Source organism: Moschus berezovskii, chromosome 2 (genome assembly GCF_049115385.1).
Source record: "Moschus berezovskii isolate FMDL1 chromosome 2, NW_MosBer_1.0, whole genome shotgun sequence".
Lineage (NCBI taxonomy): Eukaryota > Metazoa > Chordata > Mammalia > Artiodactyla > Moschidae > Moschus > Moschus berezovskii.
This window is the reverse complement of record NC_142461.1, coordinates 76,036,697-76,052,826: the sequence shown is the minus strand read 5'-3', so window position 1 is coordinate 76,052,826 and position 16,130 is coordinate 76,036,697. Positions and strand designations below refer to the sequence as shown.

Sequence of the window (16,130 nt, the reverse complement as noted above, 5' to 3'; positions counted from 1 at the left end):
CAAAGAAAATTTTAGCACTTGGTACCTCTACTTCAGGAGAAGGCAATGGCACCCCACTCCAGTACTCTTGCCTGGAAAATCCCATGGATGGAGGAGCCAGGTAGGCTGCAGTCCATGGGGTTGCTAAGAGTCGGACACGACTGAGCGACTTTCACTTTTCGCTTTCATGCATTGGAGAAGGAAATGGAAACCCACTCCAGTGTCCTTGCCTGGAGAATCCCAGGGACGGCGGAGCCTGGTGGCTGCCGTCTATGGGGTCGCACAGAGTCGGACACGACTGAAGCGACTCAGCAGCAGCAGCACCTCTACTTCACACCTGCAGTGAGATGGTAAGTTACCATCTGGAGAAGGAAATGGCAACCCACTCCAGTACTCTTGCCTGGAAAATCCCATGGACGGAGGAGCCTGGTAGGCTACAGTTCATGGGGTCGCAAAGAGCTGGACACTACTGAGCGACTTCACTTCACTTACACGTCACATATGACTTGGACACCAGTATTCAATCCTACCTCAACAAGCCATCTACCTATAACCCAGCACTCCTGCGTCCCACTACATGGCAGCTCTTTGCGAAGTCTGCCGTGAGTCCAGGCAGCTACACTGCCGCTGGGGATTACTCACGGAGAAGTTCAAGGGAGGAAAAGTCCTGAGCGTGTGTGGATGTTTTATCAAATAGTTTGTTCTCAAAGCGAGGAGTAAATAGGGCTGAAAAGAGAACACAGGAGACTTCGCAGGTGGAATATAGCTGAAAAATGAATGAGTGGGAGAGCGTGCCAACTGGCATGCCCGGGAGCCTCCCCCTCAGAGTCGATCTCGCGAAACTGTAACTAATTCCCGGGGATTCCCTCTAACTCCAGGCAAAGTCCCGTAGGGGCGGGGCCTTCAGCCTCCGGGATCTCGAGAGAACTGCGGTTATCGCGATGTTTCCGGAGCCGACACTCCACGCGGAGTCCGAACTCGTGTGCTGTGACCGGAGTGCAGGGAGGGCGGAGACTGTGAGGGAGGGAGAAGCCCCTTTGGCCTGCCCTACGGAAGCCTGCGAGGGAGAGTGGTGATCGCTGCCCCGTCCAGTTGTCCAGATGCCCAGCGCCAACGCCAGCCGCAGGAGTCAGGAGAAGCCGCGGGAGATCATGGACGCGGCGGAAGTGGGTGTCCTCCTTCTCCGGGCCTGGAAGAACAGACCCTTGGGCCGGATCGCGCTGTAGGGTCGGAAGCGGGGGGTAGGGTGAGCGGGGGCCCTGGCTTCTGGATCTCTGGCGGCACTTTGCCTGCAGGCCACAGGCCTGGGGTCCGGGGGCCCGGAGCCTTCAACCGGGCCTCCAGGGCCCTTGCCAGAGCACCTTAGCCAGACCCACTCCGGATCGCATTTCTCACTGGGGCGCCTGGAGGCATGGCTTACATGAAGCGTGTCTCTGAGCTGGAGGGCGGGAGAGGGGGGCGCGGAGGGCGTGAATTACCCACTACCCCGGAAGTAGGAGCGGCCGGGTCAACCTTAAACCTCACTGGGTTAGGCACGTACTTCACGTACTCCTTCTCTTTGCCCGGAAATTTTTAATATCCACTGATAATCGATTTTTGCTCAGCACTCGTGTACCTAATGTTTTTCAAGTAATGACAGTACTTCGTAAAGCGATCTGCCACTATAATGACCGTTTTCCATGTGACACTGTGTGACGACTTTAGAGAAAAGCTGTCGTTTTTATTTCCTTTCAAGTAAGCTAAGTGAGGTAGGTGGGGAAGTTTGTAGAGAATGCTTTTGAGATGAAGTGACCGCAGATAATCTATGTAATTCATAATACCCTGTAGTCCATCATTTTCAGAAATGAATGTTTGAAACGGTTCTACAAGTGATGTGTGCTCTTAGTGAAATTGAGATTTCTACCTGGCTGCTAATTTTTCTATTGAGGAGATATGAATTTGTGATAATCTGCATAAGGAATAGGTCATTTTAAAACCATTAGATGGAATAGGGTTGCTGAAATATGAACGGTACTAATAAGTGATCCCCTTTTTTCTTTTCACTTGCTGTAACCTTTTTATGCTGCCTTCCTACTAGATTTTGTGACTGTATCTTTATAGTAGGACTAGGGTTATCTTTGTCTTTAAGGTGTATTTTTTTCTAATTCGGAAAAAAAATTGTTCAGTAAGCACCTTAACATGTTGTCTGGTTTGTTTTGGTATAAATACAGAATCTAATATCTTCCAGATCTAAAGGAGAAGATTCCAACAGATAACTGTAGTGACAGAAACGAATTGTTTTATTCACATCCTAAATTACCTTGAAAGAAACCATTTTTATGTATTCTTGATCTGATTAAGTATGTAAACTAGCAGTCTGCGTTTGCAAATAGTGTAGATCTATAGGTTATATAAGGTAGACATTGTGGCAGAGTTATGTCACTTTATAGCTGGAAGGATCTTAGGAGATCATTTTCTCAGTAAAGTGAGATTAAAATAAAAGGCCGCTTACCAATTTAATAAGTATAGTTTGTTAATAATAGTCTGGACTCTAGGCCTCTTTTTTCCTGTTCTTGGCTTAAAATCTGTAATAAGAATTTTGGTGTCATATTGTCAGTGTTGAAGCACTTGCAACCTGATATCATGAAGATGGTTTTAGAACAGGAAGCTGGCAAATTTTTTGATGATATTTTACAAAAGGAAAGTTGTAGTTAGCTTTTATCCAACATCTCTGATTTCTAAAAACTGGACATCTGGTGCTCAGAAAGCTTATCCCTAACTATTGGTTCTCTTTGAACATCTCTTCCTGTAATAGGAAGTTAATAAAACTGTAGTATCTCATCCTTCTCCCTTCAAAAAGAGGAAATTTATAACCCTGCTTTGAAGTAGTTTAATCTTCTTTTTGAAGAAAGTAGTTAAGATGTGTTGTACATGTGTGTAAATTTTATTTGAGAATGCTGTTCTGTATGGTATATCAATCCAGGAGTGGTGATCTTCAAAATAAATTATCCGGAAGCTGGGTGCTTATCCTTTTTCTATGGAGTGCATATATAAATATATATATATTTCCACAGATTAAAACTACTAGTTTGAATTAATAAAATAGTCCTGAAAGTTAAAATGAATTCATCTTTTTCTGTTGTGTTTCTGTGTTGTGTTTCTGTGTTTATTAATACTATGCTATTAGTGTTTAAATAAAAAGTCATAATGTAAAAACTTTTTTTGTAGGATTATGCAAAAGAAAGATACGGAGTATCTTCAATGATACAATCACAAGAAAAACCAGGTTAGTAGTTAATGTGATAATTTAAAAAGGCTTTTTTTTGCTTTCTAATTCCAGGAAAGCTCTTCATAAAGCTTTAAGTAAGGCTGACACAACTGAAAACATAACTCTGAAGGCATAATTCTGAAAAACTGAAATGGCAAACTTATGCCATTGTTGTTGTTGTTTAGTTGCTAAGTCACGTCTGACTCTTTGTGACCCCACGGACTGTAGCCGGCCAGGCTCCTCTGTCCATGGGATTTCCCAGGCAAGAATGGAGTGGGTTGCCATTTCCTTCTCCAGGGGATCTACCCAACCCAGGGAGGAACACACATCTCCTCCTTGGCAGGCAGATTCTTTACTACTGAGCCACCTTAAAAGTCCAAGCATATGCCATAACCCTGTGCAAACATTATCAAGTTAGGGTCCCTGTGGTGCTGGAGAAGACTCTTGAGAGTCCCTTGGACTGCAAGGAGATCCAACCAGTCCATTCTAAAGGAGATCAATCCTGGGTGTTCATTGGAAGGACTGATGCTAAAGCTGAAACTCCAATACTTTGGCCACCTCATGCGACGAGTTGACTCACTGGAAAAGAGTCTGATGCTAGGAGGGATTGGGGGTGGGAGGAGACAGGGACGACAGAGAATGAGATGGCTGGATGGCATCACCGACTTGATGGACATGAGTTTGAGTGAACTCTGGGAGTTGGTGATGGACAGGGAGGCCTGGCATGCTGTGATTCATGGGGTCGCAGGGAGTCAGACACGACTGAGTGACTGAACTGAACTGAACTGAATCTAGAAAAGGAAGAAAATACATTAAATTAGTATATTTTAAGCGGTAAATTATATTGGAAAGATATTCCTAAGTGATCATGTAAAAAGATTTAACTCTTGCCTAGGAGATAAAAGATAGTTAATAGTAGCTGCTTTCTTCATATGCAGCCTTTTTTTGCATGCCTCATGGAGCTACCTCTTTTAGTATCCTCCTCGACTTTTATAAATATTTCTTTAAAAATGATTTGTTTCTCTCAGACCTGTAAGTTTTCTGTTTGTAAACATTTATCTTCCTTTTGTTTCTTTTTTGTTCATGTCTATTTTTGTTTCTCTTTTTTTTTTCTATTTTATGTATGCAGTTTCAACAAGTTTATCCTACTCAACTATTTAACAATCATTTTTCTTCTGGTAGTCACCCCAAATTATGTCTTTCAAACTTTGGTACACCTGCAGACCTTTAGGCTCTGGCCCATTGGAAGCACCAAGTACTTCTAATATATATGCCTGCCTGTGAATTTTATGCTTTGAAAATAATATACCCCAGATCAGTTTTAATTGTTACTTGAGATTTAACTCATTGCATGGTCACAACATCACTTTTCCTCCCCAACTTTGTTGGCAAAATGTGCAATTAAAGACCAAAATAGATTGCTAAGAATAAACCATTTCCAAAAGATAAAGCTAGTGAAGAAAAATAAGGTTGAGTATAAAATGGGTTAGAAGCAATATGCTATAGGAGAGGACTACTTCCCCTGCCAGGACAAGCAGAAGAGGTCATGTGAGACTTTTTCTCAGCTTATCTATCTTCTTGAACTGCACTTCCTTGAGCTCTAACAACAAAAATCTTACTGGAGTTTGACTCTTACATAAGCCTCGATCACGCTTTGCCACAATTATTGTTCCCATTTAGCTGTCAAATCCAGACTACTGTTATAACAGTAACTGTAACAGTTATAAGCTTTCCCTACCAAAAGAAAGATTAAACTACCTATGTAATCTGATTACACTAAATAACAGCAAAATTCTACCCTTGGTTTTACTTCTGTTAAAATCAGAAAATTTTGTTCAATGTAAAGTTATCTGTCTGCTTCCATTTCTCCAAAATTCTTTTATTCTAATATGAATGACTTAACTGTGTTTCAATTTTCAAATTGAAACCCTACTGCCACTAATCTTTGCCTTAGCCACACATATTGGTGGGAGTGTGACATGCATCTTAGCTGTGTGTGGATACATGAAAGATTGAGAACTCCTATGCTGATTCATTGGAATGCCACATGAAAGAAGGGCCATTATTCTTTCTTTTCCAAAGTTCTATTAAAATTACTGTAATCATGATGCTTACTTATCAGTCTATTCTTTTAGACTTACTGTTTTGTTTTGAATTTTGATTGTCTAATAAGTTGTTTGCTCTTTCAATCTTGATATTTTCAGATCTGTCTTTTAAAATATTATATTACTATGTCTGTCTTTTCTCTTTCACACTTTCTTTTGTCTGAGTTTACACAGCAGACTTGGAAGTTAGCTTAACTTCTAAGGTCCATGTACAGAGTTTTACAGAAAGTCTTTTGTGATGAGTAGTGCTTGAAAATTTCAAGAGCTAAATTATATATACATGTAGGCAAAGTAGGTGAAATATAATTTGATTTTATTATAGTATCCCCCACAAAAGTATTTTTAGTATTAGGATAACTAGGTTTTACAGCATGTGATGTTGACAAATTTGGTTACAGTGAGGCCACATAACTATTGAGACTTGAGATCTTTTATTATTCATGATATTGTGGTATCATTCTATTAGAATATTTTTAATTAGTGCTTACATCTTTTTCTTTAATACTGAAATTATTGCATATTTAGAACAATATCAATATAATTTCTGGATCATGATTGCCTTGTATCACTATCTTCACACCATAGTTTTTTCACAGTTTTCCTGTTTGGGGGACTCTAGTGGCAAGCCACTCCAGTACTCTTGCCTGGAAAATCGCATGGACAGAGGAGCCTGGTTGGCTGCAGTCCGTGGGGTCGCTAAGAGTTGACTTCTCTTTCACTTTCACACATTGGAGAAGGAAATGGCAACCCACTCCAGTGTTCTTGCCTGGAGAATCCCAGGGACAGCGGAACCTGGTCGGCTGCCGTCTATGGGGTCGCACAGAGTCGGACACGACTGAAGCAACTTAGCAGCAGCAGTACTTTGCTATTAGTATTGGGGGGCATAATTGTTGGGGCTCACTTATAGTCAGAAGGGGAATTTATTGGTTCATGTAACAGTAGGAAACAAAGTATAAGATGGCATATGCCATGATAGGATTTAGAAGTTTGAGCATTATTGATGGGGCTTTCAGTCTCTACTTCCTGGCTCTGCTTCCACTAGGCTATTGACCTCATTTTCCCATCCTGCAAATCCAGGTAGTAGGAAAGATGGTGGCTGCAGCCCTGGGTCAATACTATCTCAGCTCAGTGACCTGGAGGAAGACACCTTCATTCCCATTATCTGTATATTACATACCAGAAAAGGACTTTGATTGGCCTAGTTGAATACAGTCACTGTATCTTGGTAAATGGGGTGCTATGACTGTCCAGGCCTGGCCGAGAGTCCCCTCATGTAGCTAGCTGACTTACATACTATGACAGGCAAGCAGAAATACCATGTCCACTCAGGCAGAGGTAGGTGAAGACAGCCTGTGTTTGGCTTTATAATTCATTGAAATGTTCAGGAGATTTGCATTTTAAAATTATATTGACTCCACTGTAGATTGAATTATCAAGGGATTGCCAGTTAGTTGGTTTAGAATGGTGGCAGTGAAGATGAAAGAGAATTGGATAGGTTTTAGAGATATATTTAGGATATTCAATTCATAAAACTTGAGGCAGATTGCATACAGAAGGTGATAGAGAAGGTGTTAACCCTTTTACAATGTGAGTAGGAATGTAAATTGGTTATAGCCACTATGGAAAACAGTATAGGGGTTCCTCAAAAAATTAAGAATAGATCTACCATATAATATAGCAGTTCCACTTCTTATCTGAAGAATATGAAAGTATTGATCAAAATATGTGTGCACCCTTATGTTACTGCAGCATTTTTTCCAGTAGCCAAAATATGAAAACACCCTAAGTGCCTGTCGATAGAAAAATAGATAAAGAAGACGTGGTATATATGTGTGCCATTAAAAAAAATGAAATTTTGCCTTTTGCAACAACATGGATGAATACAAAAATTAATAAATGAGCAAACCAAACAACAAAACATAGAGCAGAGTAGTGGTTACTAGAGGTGAAGAAGCACGAGGGGAGAGTGAAATGGGTAACACGGTCAAATCTGTGGTAATGTTTGGGAACTAAACTTTTGGTATTGAGCATGCTGTTAAGTATATAGAAGCTGAAATATAATGTAATACATATGAAGCATATGATGTTATAAACCAATAAAAAGAAAAGCAAAAGAGTGTTGCTAGAGATGAAAATCATTGAAGATAATATCAAGTACTTACATTAGCTATCAAAGTAATTTTAATCTTGATCTCTTTGTAAATTCTGAATTACAAAATTGTTTCACTTTTCTGCTACAGATCGAGTTTTGGTTCGAATTAGTGATTTGACAGTACAGAAAGCTGGTGAAGTTGTTTGGGTGCGTGCAAGGGTTCATACAAGCAGAGCTAAAGGTAAGATCGATTAGATGGTTACAGGTCTTTTGATAATCACTGAATTTTTCTTTTGCAAATTTCTCACAAGGCAAGGCAGATCTTTAAAACCAAAACAGAAACACCTGTTTTCCTTCTTAAATCAATGTAAAATATTCAGTTCAGTTCAGTCGCTTGGTCGTGTCCGACTCTTTGCGACCCCATGAATCACAGCACCCCAGGCCTCCCTGTCCATCACCAACTCCCGGAGTACACTCAAACTCATGTCCATTGAGTCGGTGATGGCATCCAGCCATCTCATTCTCTGTCGTCCCCTTCTCCTCCTGCCCCCAATCCCTCCCACCATCAGGGTCTTTTCCATTGAGTCGACTCTTCGCATGAGGTGGCCAAAGTAGTGGAGTTTCAGCTTCAACATCAGTCCTTCCATTGAACACCCAGGACTGGTCTCCTTTAGGATGGACTGGTTGGACCTCCTTGCAGTCCAAGGGACTCTCAAGAGTCTTCTCCAACACCACAGTTCAAAAGCATCAATTCTTCGGCGCTCAGCTTTCTTCACAGTCCAACTCTCACATCCATACATGACCACTGGAAAAACCATAGCCTTGACTAGACATGGCTGCAGTCACCATCTGCAGTGATTTTGGAGCCCAAAAAAATGAAGTCTGACTCTGTTTTCACCGTTTCCCCATCTATTTGCCATGAAGTGATGGGACGAGATGCCATGATCTTAGTTTTCTGAATGTTGAGCTTTAAGCCAACTTTTTCACTCTCCTCTTTCACTTTCATGGTTAATTTTAGGTTCTTATAAGATATTCTTAATTTGGCCTTTCCATCATCAGAAAGTCCACAAGCAATAAATGCTGGAGAGGGTATGGAGAAAAGGGAATCCTTTTGCACTGTTGGTGGGAATATAAATTGATACAACCACTATGGAAGACAGTATGGAGATTTCCTTGAAAACTAGGATTAAAGCCACCATATGACCTAGCAGTCCCACTCCTAGGTATATACCCTTAGGAAACCAAAATTGAAAGAGACACATGCACCCCAATGTTCATTGCAGCACTATTTATAATAGCTAGAACATGGAAGCAACCTAGATGTCCATCAACAAATGAATGGATAAAGAAGTTGTGGTATGTCTACAAACTGGAATATTACTCAGCCATAAAAAAGAACACATTTGAGTCAGTTCTAATGAGGTGGATGAATATAGAGACTTACATGGAGTGAAGTAAGTCAGAAAGAGAAAGATAAATATCATATACTAACTCATATATATAGAATCTAGAGAGATGGTACTGATGAATTTATTTACAAGGCAGCAGTGGAGAAACAGAACAGACTTATGGACACAGGGAGAGGGGAGGAAAGGGTGAGATATAAGGAGAGAGTAAAATGAAAACTTACATTACCGTATATAAAATAGATAGCCAGTGGGAATTTGCTGTATGTCTCAGGGAACTCAAACGGTCTGTGTATCAACCTAGAGGGGTGGGATGGGGAGGGAGATGGGAGGGGAGGGTCAAGAGGGAGGGGACATATGTATACCTATGGCTGATTCATGTTGAGGTTTGACAGAAAACAAGATTTTGTAAAGCCATTATCCTTCAGTTAAAAAGTAATAATAATAATTTGGCCTTAAAACTCAGATGAAATCTAAAACTTTAAGGTACTTTTCTAGAACCTCTCAAAAGTTTGATTTTTTTGAAGTAAAGAGTGTTCTTGAGAAGTTTTTCATTTGTTAATATGAAAATATTCTAACGTTTGTAATATTTAGATAAGGAGAGAGGTAGAAGAGAGATACAGGTAGACTGAGTTGTCAAGTAGCCACTGGCTACATTTAGCTATTAAAATTAAAATTCTATGGCTCAGACATCAGCTGTAGTTTGAGTGCCCAATAGCCAGAGTGGCTAGTGGCTTCCATATTGAACAGACAGAACAAATATAAAATATTTTTATCATTGTAGAGACTTCTGTTAGACAGTGCTAAGAATTTAGCATTAACAACAGAAAAGAAATACTAGGGGAGTTTAAACAAACTTCAATTCATTATGGAAACTGGTGTTCCAAATTGCCTGAAAGTATTAGTGACTCTCATTAGTTTATAACTTTATACTTTTGGACACTTTTTCATCCTTGATCATCCCCACAAACTTGTGAAATAGGTAGAATAAGCATTGCTATTCCTTATAAGTGAGAAGAGTAAGGCTCAGAATGATAAAGCTACTTGCCATAATTCTCATAGTAATTGGTGGAATATGAACAGAATTCAGAAGCTTTTTAGGACACCTTCTGTTGCCTAGCAGTTAATTACTTCTATACTATTTAATACATTCTGTGTTACAACACTTCTTTTTATTTTAAAATGTTTATTATCAAATTAATATAGGCCTATTATTTTAAAAATTCCAACATTTTATACATTTATATCTTACAGTCTCAGAATCACTTCTATTAAGAATTTATCTATTCTTTCAGTATCCTCCCCCACCTATAGATGACTACTACTGGACTTTGAGAAAAATACTTGTAGAATTTTAACTTTTTAAAGAAATGTTGATTTGCCTTCATAAAAGGTTGGGCCATTTATTCTACCAGCAGATAATCACATTGTATTGTAATCCTTTATTTATTTGTCTTTCTCCCATTAGACGAGGAACCTTTGTTCTGTCCAAATAGGCACCTTGTTTCCTAAACACAGTTATTTAGCAAATTAAAAGATAGAGGGCATGCTACATGTAACCCTGAACCAACAGTACTTCCCTTCACACTCATCCAAAAAATAGAACAGTTTGAATATGAGAAAGGACAACTACAGTGAATTGAAACACATCAGATATGTTTAAATCCATAAGTTTATAATAATGCTAAGGCAAACAAACAGAAAACCTAGTTGATCATACATAGAACAAGCTCATTATTTTCAAATCTGGTAAATACTGGAAGTGTCATTTCTGTATGAATTGTATATCACTGACTAACCAAAGAGTAGGTATGGGGAGGTGTCCCTTTAGAGAAGTATCTAGCTAATAAAATGAAGAATATTAGAACATTGTTATTTTGCCCCCAGTGAATTATCTAGGTATTGATCATCAGTGATTGCTAACAACCTATAATAGAGAGACAACCAGAAACATTTTATGTCTATTTATGAAAGAATACAGTACCACCCAATGAAGTCTAAAAAGTTATACCCACATCTCATTAAGCCTTTAGATCTAACTACCAACTTACAGGAAAGTTGTAGGACAAAAGAACATGTTAAATGACAATGGGGATACAGGCAGCAAAATCTAGACTGTAGTAAACTACCAGGCAAAAAAGGCCTGATTTCTTCAATAAATAAACTGAACCAGGAGGAGGAACCTGTGGATTAAAACAGATGTATCTCTCAACTAATCACTGATTTAGATCCTAATTTAAATATATAGTTGAAAAGGCACTGAGACTGTTGAATATTTAAACATTGACTAAATATTTGGTGTTAAAAAATTCTTCATTTTTTTTGAAGTTGAGATAATACTGTTGTAATGTTATTTTTAAAAAGATATCTCTTACGGATCCATACCGAATTATATATAGATGAAATAGTAGAGAGTTTGCAGGAGTTGGCTTCAAAATAGTACAGAAGTTGAGGGATAAGGCTGAAATAAATGGCCATGAATTGATAATTATTGAGGTACATGAGGGTTATAGGTAGGCATTGATATCATTTACAAATAATCATTTAGTCCTTTTCTTTCAAATGTTTATCTCATTTCTTGTTTCTCTCTGCAATAATTAGTAGACTCCCCAGTTTTGCAAGGATTCTCACAATGAAGAATTTTTCAAACAGTAGAGGTATAAACTCCTGCTGAGTTATTTCATGTCTTTAGGTGTTGTGCATACAGTGTTACTAGGAAACAGTACCAAAGTTTAAAAAGTGGGTTAGAAGTTTTTATCTGGTCCAGGTTTTCTGTTATCAGAAATAGGTGTTAAATTTTATCATTCCTTTTCCGGAAAAAATTTTCCCTCAAAATATCATTGTGTTGAGCATATTTATATAGAGATTCGGTATACTCTCCTGTTTGTTTTTTGTTTGTTGGAAATAATCAGTTGATCTTCATTATTCACAGATTGGGTATTTGCAAATCACCTACTATAACATGTATTTGTAACCCCAAAATCAACACTTGGAGTGCTTTCACTGTCATTCACAGACGTACCAGATATTCACATGAGCAGTGGTGAGAAATTTGAGTCTCCTAATACAACATTTTCAGCTGAGGTTAAACACAGTGAAGCTCTGCCTAATACCAGCTCTTGCAAACAAGTGTCCTCTTTGCAATCTATTTAATGCTACATTCTTCACAGTTTTCTGCTTTATTTTGGTAATTTAACTGTTTAAAATAGCCCCTGAAGCACAGTGCTGAAGTGTTCTCTGGTATTCCTAAATAAAAGAGAGCCCATAATATATATTATGGAGAAAATATGAATTATTAATAGCTAAGTTTTGTCTTAGCATGAGTTATAGTGTTGTTGGACATGAGTTCTATGTTAATGAATCAATAGTATATACTAAATAAGTTGTCTTTAAACAGAAATACACACAACAGATTTATGTATTGTTGGACTAATAAAAATACCATGACCAGACGTGCACAGAAACCTCACTCTGTATTTCCCCTAGGAGCAGTGGTTCAGTATTTGCTAATTCATTGTTCCTGGTGACTTTATAAAACATGTGTATATGCTCAGTTATTCAGTCATGTCTGACTCTTTTCAACCCTATGGAAAACAAAGCCACAAGCAGCAAGAACCAACTGTATGTAATTGTATTGGTTTACAATAATGGATTTCTTAATGTTGAACCATTTTTGGATTCTTGTAATAAACTGAATTTGGTAAAGAAGTGGATAGTTTTCTTTTAGTATAGTACTAAGCTAAATTTCTTTTGTTTTTGAATTTTCATTAATCTGTTTTTTATAATTTTTACTTAGAAGATCCTACTTTGTTTTTAAGTTTGTATACATGTGTGTATGTAAGTTGTAAGTTACCCAGGTAATACATTAATGTTTTCACATGGATTTTTCAGAGTACACATAATATCTTCCTTTTTCTTCTCTACTGCCTATCCTTTGCCCGAGCCTCTTCTGTTAATTCTTAATAGTTTGTTCAGTGTCTTTCTCCAAAGTCTTTCTTTTTAATGCACATATGCACACACATACATACAGACATGATTTTGTTTTGTACATGTTTTAATTTGTCTTATTTTATGTAGATGATACCATATTTGTACATGGTTTCTGTACCTTCTTTTTTTTTTCAATTAACAATGTTTCTTGGAGATACTTCCATGATGTTGGTTACAGATCTACATAAGGCAGTATTTCTCCAAAGTAGATTTCTAGAAGTTAAATTGCTGGGTTGAAGGGTTGGCATACGCATATTAAAATTTTCCAGTACCAGATTACACTTCCGAAATGCTATACTCAGTTATACTCCCCAAAGAGTGTGACAGTACCACTTGCTTCACACTCTTGCCAGTAATGATTGTCAGTGCTTTTTATTTCTGACAAGATTATTTGAAAAAGATAAATAAAATCTTTGAATTTCAGAATCCTGGTTGCTGCTACTCCCTTTTTCCTTACATGGAAAAATTAAATGACAATAAATACGAGTGATTAGGAATCATTCATGTGTTTTAACTCCAGAAGTAGTAGCACATTAAAACTGGACTTAGAAAAACTACACATGCTGTCAGTTTCAAGTAAAGTGCTGAAAAACCACGAGTAAGAAAATTAAAGTGTCAAAAGTATGACAGCTAGAATTCTGTTAAGGAAGGGAGCCTTTAGTCTGGTTATATAACAAATATTTGTATATTTTTCTCCTCAAATTAAGGGCAGTATTCTACATATTTTTAAAGATTACAAATCAAATTTCTCACAATAGGTTTATGTATCAAATCCCTAAAATCAAGAGTTTTATACAGAAGTGAGGAGAAGGTTTTAATTCTTAATGAAATATTTAGTATTAGTTTCTTTGATTGTGAAAGCTTAAGTGCTTATTGAAAGTAATTGAAATAGCTGATTCATGTGAATGTATGGCAAAAAACACCACAATATTGTAAAGTAATTAGCCTCCAATTAAAATTAATTAATTAAAATAAATCCTTGAAATGAAAATAAAGTAATTGAAATATGTATGATTCCTTTCAAATTTTATACATACTGCATAAGTCATTGGCACAAGATTATTCTTCCTAAAGCCTTAACTTATACTTCCAAAATAGCTGATTTATTTAGGTGGTCAGAGAGAATTTTTATTTGTTGTTGTATTTAGTCAATAAGTCGTGTCCGACCCTTTGCCACCCTCTGTGGACTATAGTCCGCCAGGCTCCTCTGTCCATGGGATTTTCCAGGCAAGAATACTGGAGTTGGTTGCCATTTCCTTCTCCAGGAGATCTTCCTGACCAAGGGATCAAACCCACATCTCCTGCATTGACAGGTGTATTTTTACCACTGAGTCACCAGAGAAACCCTTAGAATTTTTAATACCAAGAGTCAAACCTCAACTTATATCCGTATAATAATATTTCAGGGAAAATAATAAATGGGAAGTATTTTAAAACATATAGGTCTTTGTGGTTTATTCCATAATTGATTAACATAAGCAGTGAAGGAAGATGTTAATGTTGGGTGTTAGGAAGTGAAGATACATCATTTAATAAATTCAAGAGCTTGGCAAGCTAAAGGACAGTAGGAATAGATGAAAATGTAAGACTGCCTCACATCTTTGATAACTGGTTCTTCCACCAAGACTTACTTCTTTATTGAGCCATCACTGAAGTGGAGATAAGAGTAAACCTTTTGTCTTGACTATGTACCATGTTTGTTCTTCAGCTTAGAAATAAAGATTGCACTTGATGCTCTAAAGGAAGTTTTCCAACTTTACACTTTTCTAAAACAGTCCTCTTGTGTAAATTTAAGAAACTGCTTCTTCTAAAAACTTGAGAATAAAAGGGCAGCACAGAATTTTAACTGCTGAGGACTTAAAATATTTAAAAATAGTGAATTCATTTTACTGTTTTGAACATTGACTTTCCTTTCTATAAACTCACTTCTGACTGGGGCATTCCATGAAGAAAGATAAATTGTTGTTCAGTCATTCAGTCATCTCTTGACTCTTTGTGACCCCATGAACTACAGCATGCCAGGCTTCCCTCTCCCTTCACTATCTCCCAGTTTGCTCAAACTCATCCATTGAGTCATGACGCCATCCAACCATCTTACTTTCCATTGTTCCCTTCTCTTCCTGCCTTCAATCTTTCCCAGCATTAGGGTCATATATACCAATTGATTAATCTGTCATATAAAGTACTAACTTAAGTAACGAGAACTCTTAGCTAAACTGAGAAATTATGTAATTGCTTCTTAGAATAAAAAATAATATATTGCTATAGTAAATTCATAGTGTTCATTGGAAGGACTGATGCTAAAGCTGAAACTCCACTACTGTGGCCACCTCATGCGACAAGTTGACTCACTGGAAAAGACTCTGATGCTGGGAAGGATTGGGGGAGGGAAGAGAAGGGGACGACAGAGAATGAGATGGCTGGATGGCATCACCGACTCGATGGACATGAGTTTGAGTGAACTCCGAGAGTTGGTGATGGACAGGGGGGCCTGGCATGCTGTGATTCATGGGGTCGCAAAGAGTCGGACACGACTGAGCGACTGAACTGAACTGAACTGATAGTAAAAATTAACGTGCTATAGTTCAGAAAGATGTAAGATGAAAAATAGAGTTTCACTATGATCCAGCAATCCCACTCCTGGGCATGTATCCAGAAAAGACAAAAACTAGTTCATAAAGATAGATGCATGCACCCCATTGTTCATAAGCAGCACTGCTTACAATAAGTAAGACATGGAAGCAGCCTAAGTGGCCATCACCAGATGAATAAAGAAGATGTGCCATGTATCTCCCTATCTGTTTTATCTATCTACCTGTCTGTACTTTGCTGTACACCTGAAATTAATACAGTGTTGTAAATCAACTATTCTTCAGTTTTTAAAAAGAAAGAAAAATATAAATATCACAAATCTAGCTCCAATCTATTCCTCTCCCCACCCCCAAAAATAACCACTGCTGTTTCTTGTGTATTCCCTCAGGAAGAAAAGTACATTTACAAGTATGAGCATATCCTTTGTTTTTAAATTTATATAAAAGAAGTCACACACACTGCCCCTTATTATCACTCACCAGTGTCTATAGGAAAATGCCTTTTAGGACATTGATCCGAGCAGATCACGCTGTGCAGTGTATCACTGACCAGATTCAAAGAAAGAACAATTTAGTTTACTAACACCTTTCAAGAACTTGGTGTCAAAAGCACTTGATAGAGGGAGTCTGAGTGGACAGTTCTGTTTACCAGGAAACCAGTACTGATTTTTTATCTTTTAAAAATCTTTTTGAATGTACCATCAAGGTTCTAGTATTTGA

At 37.9% G+C, this 16,130-nt stretch overlaps 1 protein-coding gene across 1 annotated transcript in view; it reads left to right on the top strand.

The window, feature by feature from the left end:
- Positions 1 to 925: 925 nt before the first annotated feature.
- Positions 926 to 16,130, top strand: part of DARS1 (aspartyl-tRNA synthetase 1) — a 69,565-nt gene continuing 54,360 nt past the window's right edge. Inside the window, exons 1-3 of the mRNA XM_055397491.2 lie at positions 926 to 1,145; positions 3,187 to 3,244; positions 7,572 to 7,664. Coding sequence (XP_055253466.1) covers positions 1,080 to 1,145; positions 3,187 to 3,244; positions 7,572 to 7,664 — 217 coding nt within the window. The 5' untranslated portion in view covers positions 926 to 1,079. The remainder of the gene's footprint in view (positions 1,146 to 3,186; positions 3,245 to 7,571; positions 7,665 to 16,130) is intronic.